The sequence below is a fragment of the Pollicipes pollicipes genome, unplaced genomic scaffold (assembly GCF_011947565.3).
Source record: "Pollicipes pollicipes isolate AB1234 unplaced genomic scaffold, Ppol_2.1 Scaffold_7261;HRSCAF=8764_pilon_pilon_pilon, whole genome shotgun sequence".
NCBI classification, from domain to species: Eukaryota; Metazoa; Arthropoda; class Thecostraca; order Pollicipedomorpha; family Pollicipedidae; genus Pollicipes; species Pollicipes pollicipes.
This window is the reverse complement of record NW_023597054.1, coordinates 21,608,585-21,624,128: the sequence shown is the minus strand read 5'-3', so window position 1 is coordinate 21,624,128 and position 15,544 is coordinate 21,608,585. Positions and strand designations below refer to the sequence as shown.

At 51.7% G+C, this 15,544-nt stretch overlaps 2 protein-coding genes across 2 annotated transcripts; one reads left to right on the top strand and one right to left on the bottom strand.

The window, feature by feature from the left end:
• Positions 1-373: 373 nt before the first annotated feature.
• On the bottom strand, positions 374-7,818 carry LOC119111173 (DDB1- and CUL4-associated factor 10 homolog). Its single transcript, XM_037234998.1, has 10 exons — positions 7,738-7,818; positions 4,543-4,772; positions 3,987-4,058; positions 3,584-3,697; positions 3,054-3,257; positions 2,655-2,826; positions 2,200-2,323; positions 1,699-1,889; positions 1,374-1,443; positions 374-1,331 (listed from the first exon to the last, which is right to left on the bottom strand). Exons 2-10 carry the CDS (start codon positions 4,656-4,658, stop codon positions 853-855), a joined length of 1,542 nt encoding a protein of 513 aa, XP_037090893.1. The 5' UTR covers positions 4,659-4,772; positions 7,738-7,818; the 3' UTR covers positions 374-852.
• Positions 7,819-12,917: 5,099 nt separating this feature from the next.
• LOC119111171 (putative MFS-type transporter YhjX) lies at positions 12,918-14,495 on the top strand. The gene is made up of 2 exons (XM_037234997.1): positions 12,918-13,604; positions 14,469-14,495. The coding sequence occupies exons 1-2, from the start codon at positions 12,918-12,920 to the stop codon at positions 14,493-14,495; spliced, it is 714 nt and encodes a 237-aa protein (XP_037090892.1).
• Positions 14,496-15,544: the final 1,049 nt, after the last annotated feature.

The window sequence follows — 15,544 nt, the reverse complement described above, 5'->3', positions numbered from 1 at the left end:
CCGGGTGCCAACGGTGGACGGGTCGGCGCCGGCGGCCCGCCAGCTCGGGCGGCGTCCGCCGGGATTCCCGACGGACATGGTCGTGTTGCTGTGCGGTGTTTTACTCCTTTATAATGGCGATTGTCCAGTGCATGGTGGCGCTACATTTTGCTGACAATTTCTTCTTACTCCTGTGCGGTCGTGAGTTTTGATGCTTGTCAATTACACTATCGATGTTTGATAATTCGGTCCCTCATTGTGGAATGTGAACGCTCAGAGCTAGCATCGAGTTTTCCTCCCGTTTGTGGAAACCACAAGTGTTATATGGAATGCAAATGTACTCTCTTGTGGTTCCCGGCATGCCAATCGCAAGATCATCGAAATACAACGCACGACATATGACCTATTTATTGGAAACACGAATAAGAGGCGCCGGCGCCTGCGCTGCGCAGCCGCGACGACGTGCCCGCGGCATCGGAAGAACAGCCGACCGGCGCCGGCCCTGACTGCTGCAGAATCACACCTGCGCTGGCGAGGTGCCGGCACCTTCGCCCACAGAAAATCGCAACCGCCGGGCACAGCACATCACCAATTAACTCATTCGATGAGCGAGCACCGGCATCTGGTGACGCGCGGTCACGCGCAGGCTGGTGCGTCACCCGGTGCGCCCCGCGCGCTTCCAAACGTCGGATCGGCCGGCCGCCACACCGCGTCTGTGGTTCGCGCGCCCTGCCCTGACGCCACAGCTGACGGACCAGCCGCGGCCGCGCGTCGCCGGCGGTTGTGCGTGCGGCCGGCCCGGCGGCGCCTATCACAGCGGAGTGCGGGTGGGAGGAGCGAGCCGGCCGGCCTCAGGAGGCGAGCCGGTCGGCCTCAGGAGGCGAGCCGAGGCTGGTGCCACACCACGCCGCCGCCCAGGCAGCCCGTCACCAGCAGACACTCGACCGGCGAGAAGCGGGCCGACACGACCGCGCAGCGATGTGACGTGGTGGCGGCCAGCTCGTGCAGGCGGCGCGGCCCACCCGCCGCGCACGCACTCAGCTCCTGGCCGGCCTCGCTGAACGCCAGCAGCCGCACGCCGTAGCCGAACGGCGAGCAAAGCAGGCGGCCGTCGGCGCTGAAGCACAACTCTTTGATATAGCCGTGCGTCAGCTGCAGGTTCGGCTCTTCGATGAAGCGCGCCAGCCGCGGCACGTTCTGCGCGATCCTGTGGCCGAAGTCGACATGCCGGTAGCGCTCGCGCGCGCTCGCCTGCGAGCCGATTAGCAGCACAGACTCGGCGCCGCCGCCCAGCCGCGACGGCCCGGCGCGGATGATGAACGGGCCCTGCGCGTCGGCGTCGTCATCGGGCGACACGCCGCGCTCGACGGCGCGCTGCCGGCGTCGGTGCTCACGGATGATCTCCAGCGCCTCCACCATGTCGGCGGAGGGCGCGCGTAGCTCGATGCTGCGGCCGGCCAGCGCCTGGATGAGCCCGCCGCCGGCCGGCGCTGTCTCGCCGTTGCCGGCGTGCCGCAGCGTGGCGTTGAAGCGGATCTGCATGATGGGCCGGCGCCGCGCGTCCGCCGCCTCGCCGTCGTCGGCGGCGCGGTTCTCGTTGACGCGGATGGTGAAGAGCGAGCCGGCGGTGGCGGCGATGTCCTGCAGCTCGCGCACCGGATCGGCCTCGGCCGGCCGCGCCGGCTCGGGCGCCGGCTCGGGCGCTGGCTCGGGCGCGGGCTCCGGCGCCGGCTCCTGCTCGGGCGGGTCGTGCGAGGCGTCCGGGTCGAGCGCGGCCGGTGGCAGGTGCTCGTCCTGAATGTCGTGCACGCACGTCCACTCGGTGGCGTCGTCGCCGCTCGTGTTGCGACTCGCCACGCACCAACTGAGGGGGTGCATGGCCAGCGACGCGATCATGTCGGCCTCGTTCCCTGTCGGACCGAACAACATTCAGCATTTGGCACCGCTACAACCATTTTCCCAAGCAGCTAGCGCGGCTAGTTCCCCCTTCAGACCAGTACAGGGTGCTGGACAATGAATTTCATATTCGATTTCCAAATAACGCAGCAAATCGCATCACCACTGGAAAGGGACGGTGAGTGACAAGCGCAGGCCGATCGGGCATGTCTTGTTCTACGCCGTGCCCTATGTCTGAATCCCCGGCAGCACGCGACTGGTGCTGCCGCGTGGCCGCCTGGACAGCGCTGGTGCAGACACCTGGCGGCGCGGCGCCGGCCCTACCCTCGGGGAAGTCGGTGATGAACTCGATCCGGTTGCGTCGGCGGCCCAGGTCGAACAGGTGGGTGTAGCGGGCGGCAGCCGGGAACGGCGTCTTGCTGATCTGCATCAGCTTGTACAAGCTCGGCTGGCGGCACAGGGGCCAAGTCAACCGGAGGTAACCGGAGGTCCAGGCCACTGCGCTGATGCTGACGCCGCCGTGGGGCGCTGGCGAGGCTGTCGAGAAGCTCACCGACCGTGACTGACAGCGAGCGGGAACCGCCGGCGCGCACCTAAAATCTGACTTACTTCCCCGGTGTTACTGTCGAGGGGCAGTGTGATTACGGCGGAAGCGGGAGACGACGGTACGAAGGACGAATCCCGACACAGCGGGCCTGAAAACATGCAACACATTCGTCCCCGAACACATGCAACACTTCACTCGAGCGCCGCTCTCTGGCGCGCGTCACGCTGCCCACCTTGAAACCGCGCAGGTCCTCCTGCATGGTGTCGAAGTCGACGTCGTGCACCACCATGAGGTAGCCGTTGTTGGTACAGATGACGAGCTTGCTGAAGTCTGGCGTCAGGCTGATGCGCATCAGGCCGCTGGCGTGCAGCACACGCGTATGCTGCGCCCGCTGCTCGCAGCCCCTGGACGCAACGCGGACGTCAGCCGATCAGGGGCGCCGCCGGCGCGGGAAGAGCCCGGAGCCTCCCAGGCCGGTGCTGACAGGATCCAGCAGGGCGCTGCGGATCGCTACGGACGTATGACAGCACTGACGGGGTGCTGTTGACGTTACAGTCGGAAACAATGACCCTGGCTGGTTACGTTCTCGACGTGGCAGCGGTCAATCTTAAAAGTTAACGCGGACGCTGACCCGATGTTGTTGAGGTTCCAGGTGTAGATGCTGCTGTCGAAGCCGGAGGTCACCAGCAGGCTCTTGTGCGGCAGGTACTCGATGTTCTTGACCCAGTTGGCGTGCGCCTCCAGGCAGTGCACCTTCTGGCGCAGGTTGCGCACGTCCCAGATCGCCACCGTCTTGTCGTCCGAGCACGAGGCGAACATGCGACAGTCCAGGAACCTGGCGGCAGCCAGCGTAGACGGCACTCGCGACCATCCACGCCGACCCATCTACATACGGCGCATGCGCCAACGACTTCGCCAGAGCGAGACAGCGCGTAACGGTCTGCGTTGTATGGTCTACGGGTATGTCATGTGTATTTCACAGTACACCACCCGCCGTTGGAGCGTTTGGGAAGAGACGTCTGGGTGGATAGCACGGCTGTGGTAGGGTCCATTGGCGACATTAACTACCACTGCATAACCTTTCAGACCATGAGCAGTTTGTCCAGTGGACATTTTCACGACACTAGCAACGGCAGCGACAGGACAGCAACCGCCGCTCACTTGACGCAGTTGACGAAGCCCTGGTGAGCGTTCTCGACGGTGTGCACGATCCGCCGCGTGAGCGTGTCGAACAGCAGCACACAGCGTCGCTCGCAGGCGGCGGCCAGCACCTTGCTGCCAGAAAGACAGACGGAGCCGGCCGTCAGACGCCGGTCGCGCCGGCCGGCCGGCGCCAGCCGCGTCGAGGCTCAACACATGCGGCCACTTCTACAGCTCGCGCGGTTAGGTACGCGACCACTTAGGTCACATTAAAGACATATTTTGATGACTGTGCTCAGAATCACGCTTGCAAACGTTGCCTGATCATGGCCGTTCAACCCTGGCCGACAGATCGGGAGCGTGAGGCACACACAGTGGCACATACGGACAGAACTACAATGGGTTGGTACGACCAATTACTCACCCGTCTTCTGAAAACTCCAGGTTGAATACGGCTCCTCCTTGTGCGTCGTCATATGTGGCTACCGGAGAAATCCTGGCGAGGGCCAAAAGTCATTCCATGAAATATCGAGTTGGTCGGAGGAGAACGCTTTTAAAACTAAACTTAACTCCTACTGATAAAACGCACTTAAACTGCTCGGCATGGTAGCACTGTTAGAAGAATATCAGTTACTCAATGCTGGACTGAAATTTAAAGAATCTGCAAATACTTTACAGATAATATTCTTAGAACACTGAGTAACAACAAATGGTAAGACCTTGGAAGAAACCCGTGCACATACATGGCAATCAGTCAAGCCAAGGGCACCTCCACAAAACACCCAAAGCTGCATGCTCAGCAAAACCACCAAGTTAGAAACCTCCATCCCATTGCGTCCAATTCTAATGCGTGCAAACATCGCATCACGCCCCGCAATCTCTAGCGCCGGTCATGGCCGGCGGACAATAAACACCACCGATGGCGAGTATCGAGCCCACCACGGCGCCGGTGCGCGAGCGCCCCGTGCTGCCCGACGCACCCCGAGTACAGCTGGGACGAGAGCGCGTCCTGATCGCCGATCGAGGGCCGCCAGCCGTACTGCCGGTCGTACGGGTAGAAGGTGACGCGGCCGCTGTCCCGCGGCTGTTTGGGCATTCTCGGAGCCCGGCTGGGTGACGTCCACGACCCACGGGCCTAGGTGGCGTGCCGGTCTACTCGTGGTCCATCAGATGAGTGAGCACGGCACTGGCCAGCGCACGCCGGCACTCGCTGAAATATGGCTGCACGATAACGCGCCAGGTCACAACGCCGACAGCTCCAAGGTCACCAGGGGGCATGACGTGGTCTGGAAACCTTCGGCCCTGAGAGCACCGGTCCTGTAACCATCATCTGAAGACTGGTTAAGCATGTGTGACGCCGCTCCCGTAGCGAACTCGACAACCACATTCCATTTCTTGGCCGAGAGCAGGGCATCCTCGAATTCGGCGTCCATTCCCACAGAGTGGAACAGTTGCAACTTATTTTGCTACCCACAAGACATTTCCTCCATCCTTATGATGGGAATATGACTGGTACTCTAAAAGGTCTCTAGCTAAAAACTACTCAGCAAGGTTTGTTTGCTCTTCCTGTTTTGTGAGTGTGATATGGTTTCTTGGACCATTTCTCTCAAATGATGCATTTCACGAAACACATGACATCGGTCATTTACTGCAGCAATAGGAATCACAGGAACCTATGACAGCTGAGTTAACCAGCATTACCTCCAGGAAATCTGACCACCAGCCAAGGTGATTGTGCATGCACACCAGCATGTGTCATCAATACAGCACAGTAATGTGGTTCAGTGAGGAGGCCCACTTCTGACCAAATGACTTCATAATATCTGTAATGTGATATGCTGAGGAACAGGAAGAGGCCCCAGGTGAGGTGTAAACTAAGCCCTTGCACCATCCCACAGAATTCACCTTTAGGGTCACATGAGTCTCAAAGCTAGACCGCTATTCTAGACATGCTAGCCTGCTGTATTTGACCTTTGCAGTCAAAGATGGAGAGGCTATGATTGTCACTAGTAAATGCTATCTTAAGATGGTGTTTAGGAAAAAACTTGTACCATGGCCTGGAAAATGCAGAGGGAATCAGTGGTCTTAACAAAATGACACAATGCCACAAATATCAATCAGTACCCTGGACTGACTCCAAAGCCACTGCTGGAACCAGCTTGTCAGCAGCAAGATGAAAGTTACAGCCACTTATCTCCCTTAACTATATCTCTTGATCTTTTTATGTGGGGTTGTATGAAAATCCAGGTGTATATTAACAAGCCCACACCAATAAAATATCCCAAGGCAGCCATCACCTAAGAACTTTGTCTGGCCATCATCAGATCTTGCTGGATGCACATCATAGAGATTTGTCTGCTACTGATAATGAAACACATCCACACTCATGCAGAACATTTATGTTGAAGGCTTTTCACCCCATAATGACTGATATCAGAGAGTTCCTAACCTAAGTGTAACATGGAATGGGGTGTCACATAGCATTCTGGGTTAATTTCTCTACTAGATCAGAAATAAATAGTGGATTTAGATGTCAGCACTCTCTTCTCATGGACACCCCTCATCATGCATACAATGCCACTCAGAAAAGAATGAATATCTACAGCAATAGAAAATTCATGTCAATCACTGGATGCACTTCATTATATTCAAGTTATCATTGTCTACAATGTTTTTGTTACAAAACAATCTATTTTCACTTAAAACAAATGTAGCTTCTGGTTTGTAACTTGACATGTTGTGCACTCAACCCACAAGTTCACAGCACGAGAGCCTGGCGCATGCTACAGTTAACACCCCAGGTGTAGGGATGACCCTCAACAGGTGGAGGTATAACATAATATAAGTTACTAGGAGACAATCTACTTGCAAGCTATTTCATGTACCCAAAACACAAAAGTATGCAATTATTCTCAAAGATACTTGCATGCAACTCCAAACTCTCCAGACCTTAGCACTGGCTACACAAACCACTTAGCACTCATTGAATTTTAGATTAACGTGCATATACAGACCTTATTTAGTAGGTGAGAAATTATGATGATGGTATGGTAGACTGAAGTCAAAAACAGCCATATTCACACTTTAATTTAAAACCACAGAAATTATTAGAATTTGTAGACCTATATGCACCTATATGTAACTCATATCAAACCATCTGGCATCTAAAACCAGTGGCAAAGTTGCAGTTTGCCAGCGCAGCTGTTACTCATACAATCATTTGCAGGACATTGCTAATGCATTAGGATTAGAGAATGGCAAAAGATGCTGCTCATCACTGTTTAACTGATCAGCCAAACATGATGTCGGCAGACAAAATATAACTATGATATATGAGTGAAGGATGCTTTCATGGCACATTTCAGTATTTACATGTTTTAAGTGGTTCAAACAAAAGGCATTAACACTTGCTTCTTTGCATGATTAATTAACATCACATATTTCAATGTGATCTCAGCAATCCAACACCTGAGCTTCAATCCAAGTCAAGCATGCTGGGGGGGGGGGGGGGGGGGGTACAGGACAAGGAAGAACAGGAGCACAGCCCTTCCCACATAATCACACCAAATGATGATGATTGGAGCTCTTAGGCATGCACACTTCAATGGTCATTTTGTGCCAAGATCCTCGCAGATCATCTGTGTTGTTCTAAAATTTCAAGAAATACATATCAATGAGTCCAAAAATATAGATGCTGCTGGGAGGTAATCTCTGGAAAACATACCACCCAGAGGTGATCTGCCATTTTTCAAAAATGCAGGCAAAATGCAGGCAAAAACGCTTTCATTGCACTTGACATCAGCACATTATAAATGGCATTGCCACAACACATGGCCAAGTAATTCCCCTGATAATTTTAGTTTACATGTCTGTGATTTAATTATGGGTAAAGTTAACCAAAGTTGTGGATCATGCTTGGTTCCAAATTTGAACCAGGCACCAACTAGACTTGAACTTGAACTCTGAACTTCAAACTTACAGGCTGTCACATATGAAGCGTTTCACGCAGAAAATATGTTTTCTGGATCATCTGAGCATAGTAAACGACACAAGCAAACAATATAAGTTCCATTCTTCCAATGCTCAGAAGGTATGTTGGCTTATGATCGTGCTAATGCTGCACATGACGATGGTGATGAACCCGTAACTGCAAAGAAACCGCCAAGGTACCTTACCTCATAATACAACCAAAACCACTAAACTGCGCATTCCACGGAACGGCAACGTTGAGAGCACTGAATGTGAGCCAACGCTTACATCTCCTTCGTTCGCGCCGGTATTGCCCTAAGGTAAACAGAATAGATGTACGTACCAAAAACGAGCAAAGTGTGCACCCAGAATAAGGAAAAAGGTTACAGTGTACAAAAACATGCAAGCTTGTGATGGAATACTGAAGGCCATCATAAACATTTAATGCACGGGTGTCTATTTGTATTATCTTGTGAGGGCCCAGCCCCCCATGCTGAGTTGCCCCCCCCCCCCCCACCAACGCCTTTGGCTGGAATATTACAAGATAGCGTGGGTAAAAGATGATTATGACACAAAGACAATCTTTTTTATCTTTCCGCCTAGTGGCGTCTCGTGCCACTCTCACAACTCATCGCCAAGGCATGTTTGTCTGGAGATATTCAACATTCAGTCAGAATCAATTAGTGATGCAATTTATACAACGCGGCTCTTAACATGCGCGCTCGCAAATCTTGGCAACAAAAACCTCGACACCAGGCGCTGCAGTCTCCATAGTGCGCGGAGCGCCAGCTTAGTGGTTAACTTTTCGTCACGGCCCACCGGTGAGCGAAAATGATAACGGTTGTGAAATAATTACCACTAAACACTTAAATCGGTTAGAAATGCAAGTTATGAGTGACATAATTTTGAGCAGGCGTACCCGCAAATCTTAGTTCAAGAAACCTCGACGCCAGGCGTTGCAGTCTCAATAGGCTGCGCAGCGTCAGCTCAGCAAGTAATACTGAGTCGTGGCCAACGGGTGGAAGAAAATGATGACGCTTCTGAAAGTAGTACCTTTGGACGCTTTGGGACATCAAGTCTTACATCTACAAGGCAGTCTGGGCGCATATTTTACTTGTGCGATTTTTAGACTCATGATGAGAGCAGATTGGCTCATAAAGCACCGCGAAGTGGTGCTGGAATCTGGTGGTGGAACTGGAAGAGTCAGGGTAGTAAGGGTAGATTTTCTATTTTTCGTGTTTCTGTAGCTATCAATCTGTCCAGAAGACAAATTGACACGGCACCCGCCGTCTAGTGGCACTTGCAGTGGTCGACGACGTTCGATTTTACGGAAGCTGCAACCCAGACCATCGCTGTCCTTGCTCTCGAGGTTGCGGGCGGGCATGTTCAAACCTTTTGATGCACTTTTCACTAATCCATTCTGAAAAATGAATGCTCTTAGGCAAACATGGGATGGTCTTGCTTGTTTTTAAACATTTATTTCGACCTACTATATTTAACAATAATGAGACCTCTACTCTACTCTACTAAACAACAATGAGGCCCATTATTTCCTTCCGGGAAAGAGGCCCCTTGAGAAGAACACCTAGGGCTCATTACCGGTTCCGGTCAAGAGCTGAAGGGCCATTCCGTCCCATCGCGAAGCGTCTTCTGGCTGTCATTCTGGCGACACGGGGCGAGATCTCTTGGTCGATCCGGAAGCCGTGGAAAGGATATATCATATCACATTGTTCCCCTCCCTCCCTCCCTGAAGACCTCCCTGACACGGGAGGCCTTCTGACCCGCGCAGTTGGCCCCGGATCAGCACAGAAACTCATGCAATAACATCCCTGATCGCCAAAGGTGGTCCAATAATTGTAACACAGGCTCCAGTTCCGTGCTTTCTGTTTTCTTCAAAGATATTGAGGAATTCCTGAGCATAGATTGTAGATGAAACGGGGTCCTAAGCTTGCATTAACGTGGCTAATCCATGTTCGTCTTAAAATGTTTAAGATTCAGTCAGAATTGATTGCTGATAAAAAGCTATGTAAGACGGTTTTGAACATATGCGCTCGCAAGTCGTAGCAACAACAGCCTGAATACCCGGCGTTCCAGTCTCCATAGGTCGCGCGGCGTCGGCCTGCGGTTGTGACACTGGGCGGTGGCCAATAAGCAAACGAAAAAGGTGACGAATCTTGAGGGAGATGGCTGGTGAACTAGTTAAATCGGCATGTATCTTTAAATGTGGTGCAAAAGTAAGCTAAAAACAACAGTTATCTGAAAACTGGGGGGGGGGGGCAGTTAACACTGCTGGCCTCCCCCCCACCACCTTGAAAAGTGAGGGGGGGGGGGCATGGCCCACCTGGCCCGCCCTGTTCCTACGCCCATGCAGGGTAATACCTTGTCTCAGAAAAAAACGGATGGTCGCTCTAAGACAGAAAAGATGCATAACGATAACGCTGGAAACAGTTATTTGAACCCTCATCCTGTCTGTTATAGTTCAAGGCCTCGGGCGCCTCTTATCATTGAGTCGTGTCTCTGTTATCAGGCGAGCAAACCAATGACATCAAATGCACACTTGCATAATGGGTAGTCGTCCGGGAACATACAGCAGGTGGTGAACTTGCGTTGGATAGGCAGCAGACGCAGGCCGGGCAGCACATAGAATCTGTGGAGCAGACAGCATCTGTGGAGCAGACAGCATCTCTGGAACAGAGAACATTTGTGGAGCAGAGGGCGTTTGGAGGACAGACGTTACCTGCTTACCAGTCAGCATCTGTCGAGAAACCTTCAGCAGGTGAGCAAGCACTAAATAGTATGAGGACAGGGCATTTCGCTTTCGTAGCGCCGAAATTCGGTCACCTCAATGTTTTGCGATCAGCAAAGCAGTAGAAGCACACTGTCGGCCTCAGGGCGCTCTCAGTGCCGGGCGACTGCGTCGTCACAGCACTGTTGGCTTAGAGCTGAGCACACCCCCAAACTCCCACACATGTTTCTTCCCACTTTATATCTAATGGACAAATCACTGTACTTTCGGCCCGGGATCACCCGCCTGGTCAGAATGCCAGACTTCAAAAAGAGAGAGAGAGAGAGAGAGAGAGAGAGAGAGAGAGAGGAGAGAGAGAGAGGAGGAGAGAGAGAGAGAGAGAGAGAGAGAGAGAGAGAGAGAGAGAGAGAAGAGGAGAGAGAGAGAGAGGAGGAGAGAGAGAGAGAGAGGAGAGAGAGCAGAGGAGAGAGAGAGGAGAGAGAGAGAGAGAGAGAGAGAGAGAGAGAGAGAGAGAGAAGAGAGAGAGAGGAGAATGAGAGAGAGAGGAGAGAGAGGAGAGAGAGAAGAGAGAGGAGAGAGAAGAGAGAGAAGAGAGAGAGAGAGAGAGAGAGAGAGATAGAGAGAGAGGAGAGAAGAGACGAGAGAGAGAGAGAGAGAGAGAGAGAGAGACGATTTCTTAGAAACAAAAGCATGGCTACGAGTATCAATTCATATAGAACATGTGTTCTATATATTCCAACTAAAATTATCTATGGGTGTATACCGATGAAAGCGGTGAATACTCTTTGATCTACAAGCACCTCCGAAGTAGGATTATATTTCTATATTAATGCGAGTGTTTATATGCGGTATACTTGATTTGTGTAATCGCATACCACAGTGAAACGTCTGGAGTGTGCTTGCGCTCCAAACTGGCCGGCTAGCAGAAGCTATTTATTCAAAACCCCATACAAATATGGACAATTCTCAAGAAAAGCACCAAAGCCCCGTATGCGAATTCAAGTAAAACCAGAAAATATCGAACAAATGCGTAAGAAGAGCACGAGAAAGGGCCAATAACACGAGTTCACGATACTTGTTTTAGCAAATACGCCCAGCAACGCCACTGCCATCTCTCGGCAAGTTGAAGTGCCACAAGTGAGAGCGAGGGTTGCAACCTCGCACTGCCTACTCACACTTCTAGCGTCATGCAGACGTTCCATGCAGTGATCAAAAAATGATGTATTAAGGAGCACATTTACTAAATAGAGTTGTTTTGTTGTCTAGAGCAGTCCTTTCCGATTAAAAGTATGCTGTTAGTCATAAGTGAGCTGATTTCGTCATATCTGATGCCTGCTTTGATATCTTCAAATGTGGAACATTCACTTTAATCATAATTGCGCAAAAGAGCTGTACCTCCGAATATGCGGATCAAAACGGGCTCATGACTGATGTGTTTCACAAACATTACCTGTAGTCTTAATGAATCATAGCAATTTGAACCAAGTACGTATAGCCTGTAATCTTCTTGTTTACTCATTACCTGTATTCTTAAAGTGGCTTAAAAATAATACAGATCGGAAACGGAACAGGCAGCAACACAAAAACTCCAGTTATCCCATAATATCAGTTAGATGTTTACACTCGATATATAGCCTTTATCCTACCGGTTGATTGCGTCATCGAGCATGGGGAGCACTTTAATATCAAAGTGCATTCCTCACCAAAGTGTAGCCATAAATGTAATGTCACAGGTCAACATCCGTAAGCTACGCAAACAGCAGATGGGACCGCACTTGAAAGAGCCGTGGCGTGGCCTTTTCGTTGCATGCTGCGATAAAGATACCTTGCATTTTATGTTGGCTTACAGCGCGAGATGGGATTAACTGAGAACGCTCAGCACTTGAGCGGCAGGGTCGTTGTCCATGATATATTGACCTCAAGGAAACAATGTGGTGTTCGGTTTTTCAATGCAATAACTTAATGCTACGCCTCCAAAGGCGCTCAAGAACGCTGCCCATGCAGCTGAAAATATATGCACATATGCATGTGCACCGTTATATCATAGGTGTCCCTTTCTGGGAGCTCCTATCTGATGTTCAATAGAAATCTACAAATGGACTAGCTGTCGGTCCAAAAGTGTAAAAAATCAGGTTGTCCAAATGTCCAAGCTTTAAAAAGTATCAGATGGCTTCTACCTACAACCAATAATCCCAGTCACTACTTGCGTCGCTGCGTTTCCTCACTCGGATGGAATGAAAATAGAAAATGATCGCGGATGAGCAATGTGCATCACAGGCTTTCCCGACAACACCTACAATGCACAATTCACGCTGATCTCCACTAAACTTGAGGATCACTAAACCCGTCGACGGCAGCCCAGTCGGAAGGTGAGTGGTACCGAATGGTAGCTTGGTAAGTAATAGACATCACATGCTCTGATGACGACATATATAATATATAGATATACGTATATATATATATATATATATATATATATATATATGAAAAATGATATATATATATATATATATATATATATATATATGCGCCGTTTTCCGTGAGCCATTAAGTGCGCCGACCGGAAATGATCTGTGAGCAGAATATGATGCCCACGATGAGTGTATATTGACGACAGGGGTACATATAATCTGCATCACGATGACCATATACAATCTGTTGGCAGGAGAGCGGCAGCACATGGCAACGGAAACACCCTACTTCCGGCGGCTAGCCGACTCCTTCCGGTCGCTTCCGGCAAGGGGCGTGCTGGCCCTCGCGTCCGGCTTCCTGCTGCAGCTCTCCATGGGCAGCATGTTCACCTTCGGTAACCTCACCACCTACCTGACGTCGTACCTCCACGTGCGCGGCGGCCAGGACGTGAGCTACGGTCAGACGGTGTGGGTGGGCACGGCGCTGGGGATCGCCGAGGGACTGACCCTGCTGCCCGGCAGCGTACTGTACCAGCGTCGTGGCCCCCGCGTCGTCGTGCTCCTGGGCAGTGTGGTGGCCAGCGGAGCCATCGCGCTGACCAGCCTTACCGTCGACACGTCCCTCGCGTGGGTGACGATGACGTACGGCGTGGCGAACGGCCTGGGCGTAGGGCTGGTGTACGGCGTGCCGCTCCTGGTCGGCTACAAGTGGTTCCCAAACAGCAAAGGCTTGGTGAGCGGCGTGGTGGTCGGAGGCTACGGTCTGGGCGGCATACTCTTCACCACCATCCAGACAGGCTTCCTCAACCCCGACAACGTGTCGCCGGAGGAGGACGGCTTTTTCCACGACGCAGCGCTGCTGGACCGTGTTCCGAAGGTGTTTCTGCTGCAGGCAGGGGTGTGCGCCGTTCTACAGGTGATTGGGGTTCTCGGGACTTGCGATCCTCCGAGACGAAAAGTAGGCCGGCCACTCAGCAGCAAGCAAGAGGCTGACGTTCTAGCAGAAGATGATGAGCCGGAACGAAGCTTAGAGGATGTGACGGCCCTCTCATCGAGTTCGAAAGAGCAAGCTGTTTATTCTTTGAAGGACGCTTTACGCACTTGGGCGATGTACCAGCTTTTTCTGGCGTACATGTGTAACAATTTTTCCATCGCGATCCTAAATCCTTTGTGGAAGGCCTTTGGACAGACTTTCATCAAGGACGATCGTTTCCTGGAACTCGTCGGCTCTGGCTCCTCCGTGTTCAACATGCTGGGCCGCTTGACTTGGGGATTCCTATGCGACGTCTTCGGCTACAAACCGGTCATGGTTTTGCTGACAGGCTTGTTTTGTGCACTCATGTACACACTGCAGGCCACGTCGGAGGGCGGCAAAGTGATGTACCTCCTCTGGATCTGGGCCACATTTTTCTGTTTTTCGGGAACGTTCTCGATCGTTGTGACGGGGACAGCAGTCACGTTTGGCGCCGAGAACGCTGGACAGATTTATGGTGTGATCTTCTTGGGTGGAGCTGTGGGCGGACCTCTGGTGCCCCTGCTGACTAATTCTCTGCTGGATCGCTACGGGTATTCCCTGGTGTTTCTTCTCAGCGGCATTGTCGCCACTGCAAGCTTGGTCGCAACGCTCACGTTCAATCCAAAGGCTCTTTCAACCGCTCGTTGCTGCTTGATGGACAAGTCGGAGCGAGCTTCGTCATCTTAGCCATCGGAGGCATCAAGCCGCGCGCGTCCCGTGAGCTCTGGCTTACTCGTGACGCTTCCCAGAGCGTTCGTTTCGCAGTTGGTGCGTCTGGAGGCCCGTGCGTAGGGAATGCGTTGTCATTTGTTGTGCCGTTAAAACATACAACTAAGACTGAATGCACGGCCATCAATAAAACATAGTCGACATCTTCTGAACAAAAACTGATTTTGATTGACTTTTAGGATCCGTAAACTACAACGTCTTGGTCTAGTTGACGCTTGTCATGCGAGGATACAAAGTTATATGCGTTGCCTGTAGCTGGTTCTAGATTGTCAGGCGAAGTAGCACAATCCTATTTCGGTGCATACTCGGGCGCACAATGCACACAAACATTTATTCAATAGTTGTTGCCACTCGCACAACGACCATACGGCATGATGTCATCCATTTCAATCTGCTCACAGATTGTCACAGTGTACCTGCCATATTTCCTCACGAGCGCATCCAAACTTCCGTGTAAAACATCTATGACTTGGGCTTGGTCTGATCCATTGATCATTTCATGTGGCATATTAATTTAAGTGGTAGAGATACGCGGAGGATTCAGGCTCTGGGTGTAGGTCAGGTCAACGCTATCAGCTGAGCACTCGTACCGATTTTAAAAAGTAACATCTTCTTTGGTTTAACATGAGATTTCGCAAGGCCGCTAGCAGATAAGTTGAAACGTCACCACTCGAAAAGGTTCGCTCCTTCACTCGCGAATCGTTAACCCCGCATTCTGGAATACGCAACATGACGCTCCTAAACGTGTGCGTGCTTAGTTATTTGTGTGTGTCTGTTGCTTACTTTATTTTAGGTTGACACAATGTTTGATGTACAGCACCCATTCGTGATCGTCTATGCACGGACGATGTGACACAAGCACGGCTTTGCCTGTTTGTGGGGGGGAGGGGGGAGGGGGAGGGGAGCAAGCGTGCTTGTGCGTCACACACGCGGGCAAACACTTCAGATACGAAGACGTTTGCCGAACGAAATCGCCAAGTCAATAGTTGCCATATTATCGCAGAGCTGAAAGCTACATTGAGTTGCATGTGCAGCCCGGATAAGAGCTATGAAAGCCACGAAAGCCGACCATATATCAACGCCAGCGGCATCAGGCGCAGAGCAGATATGCT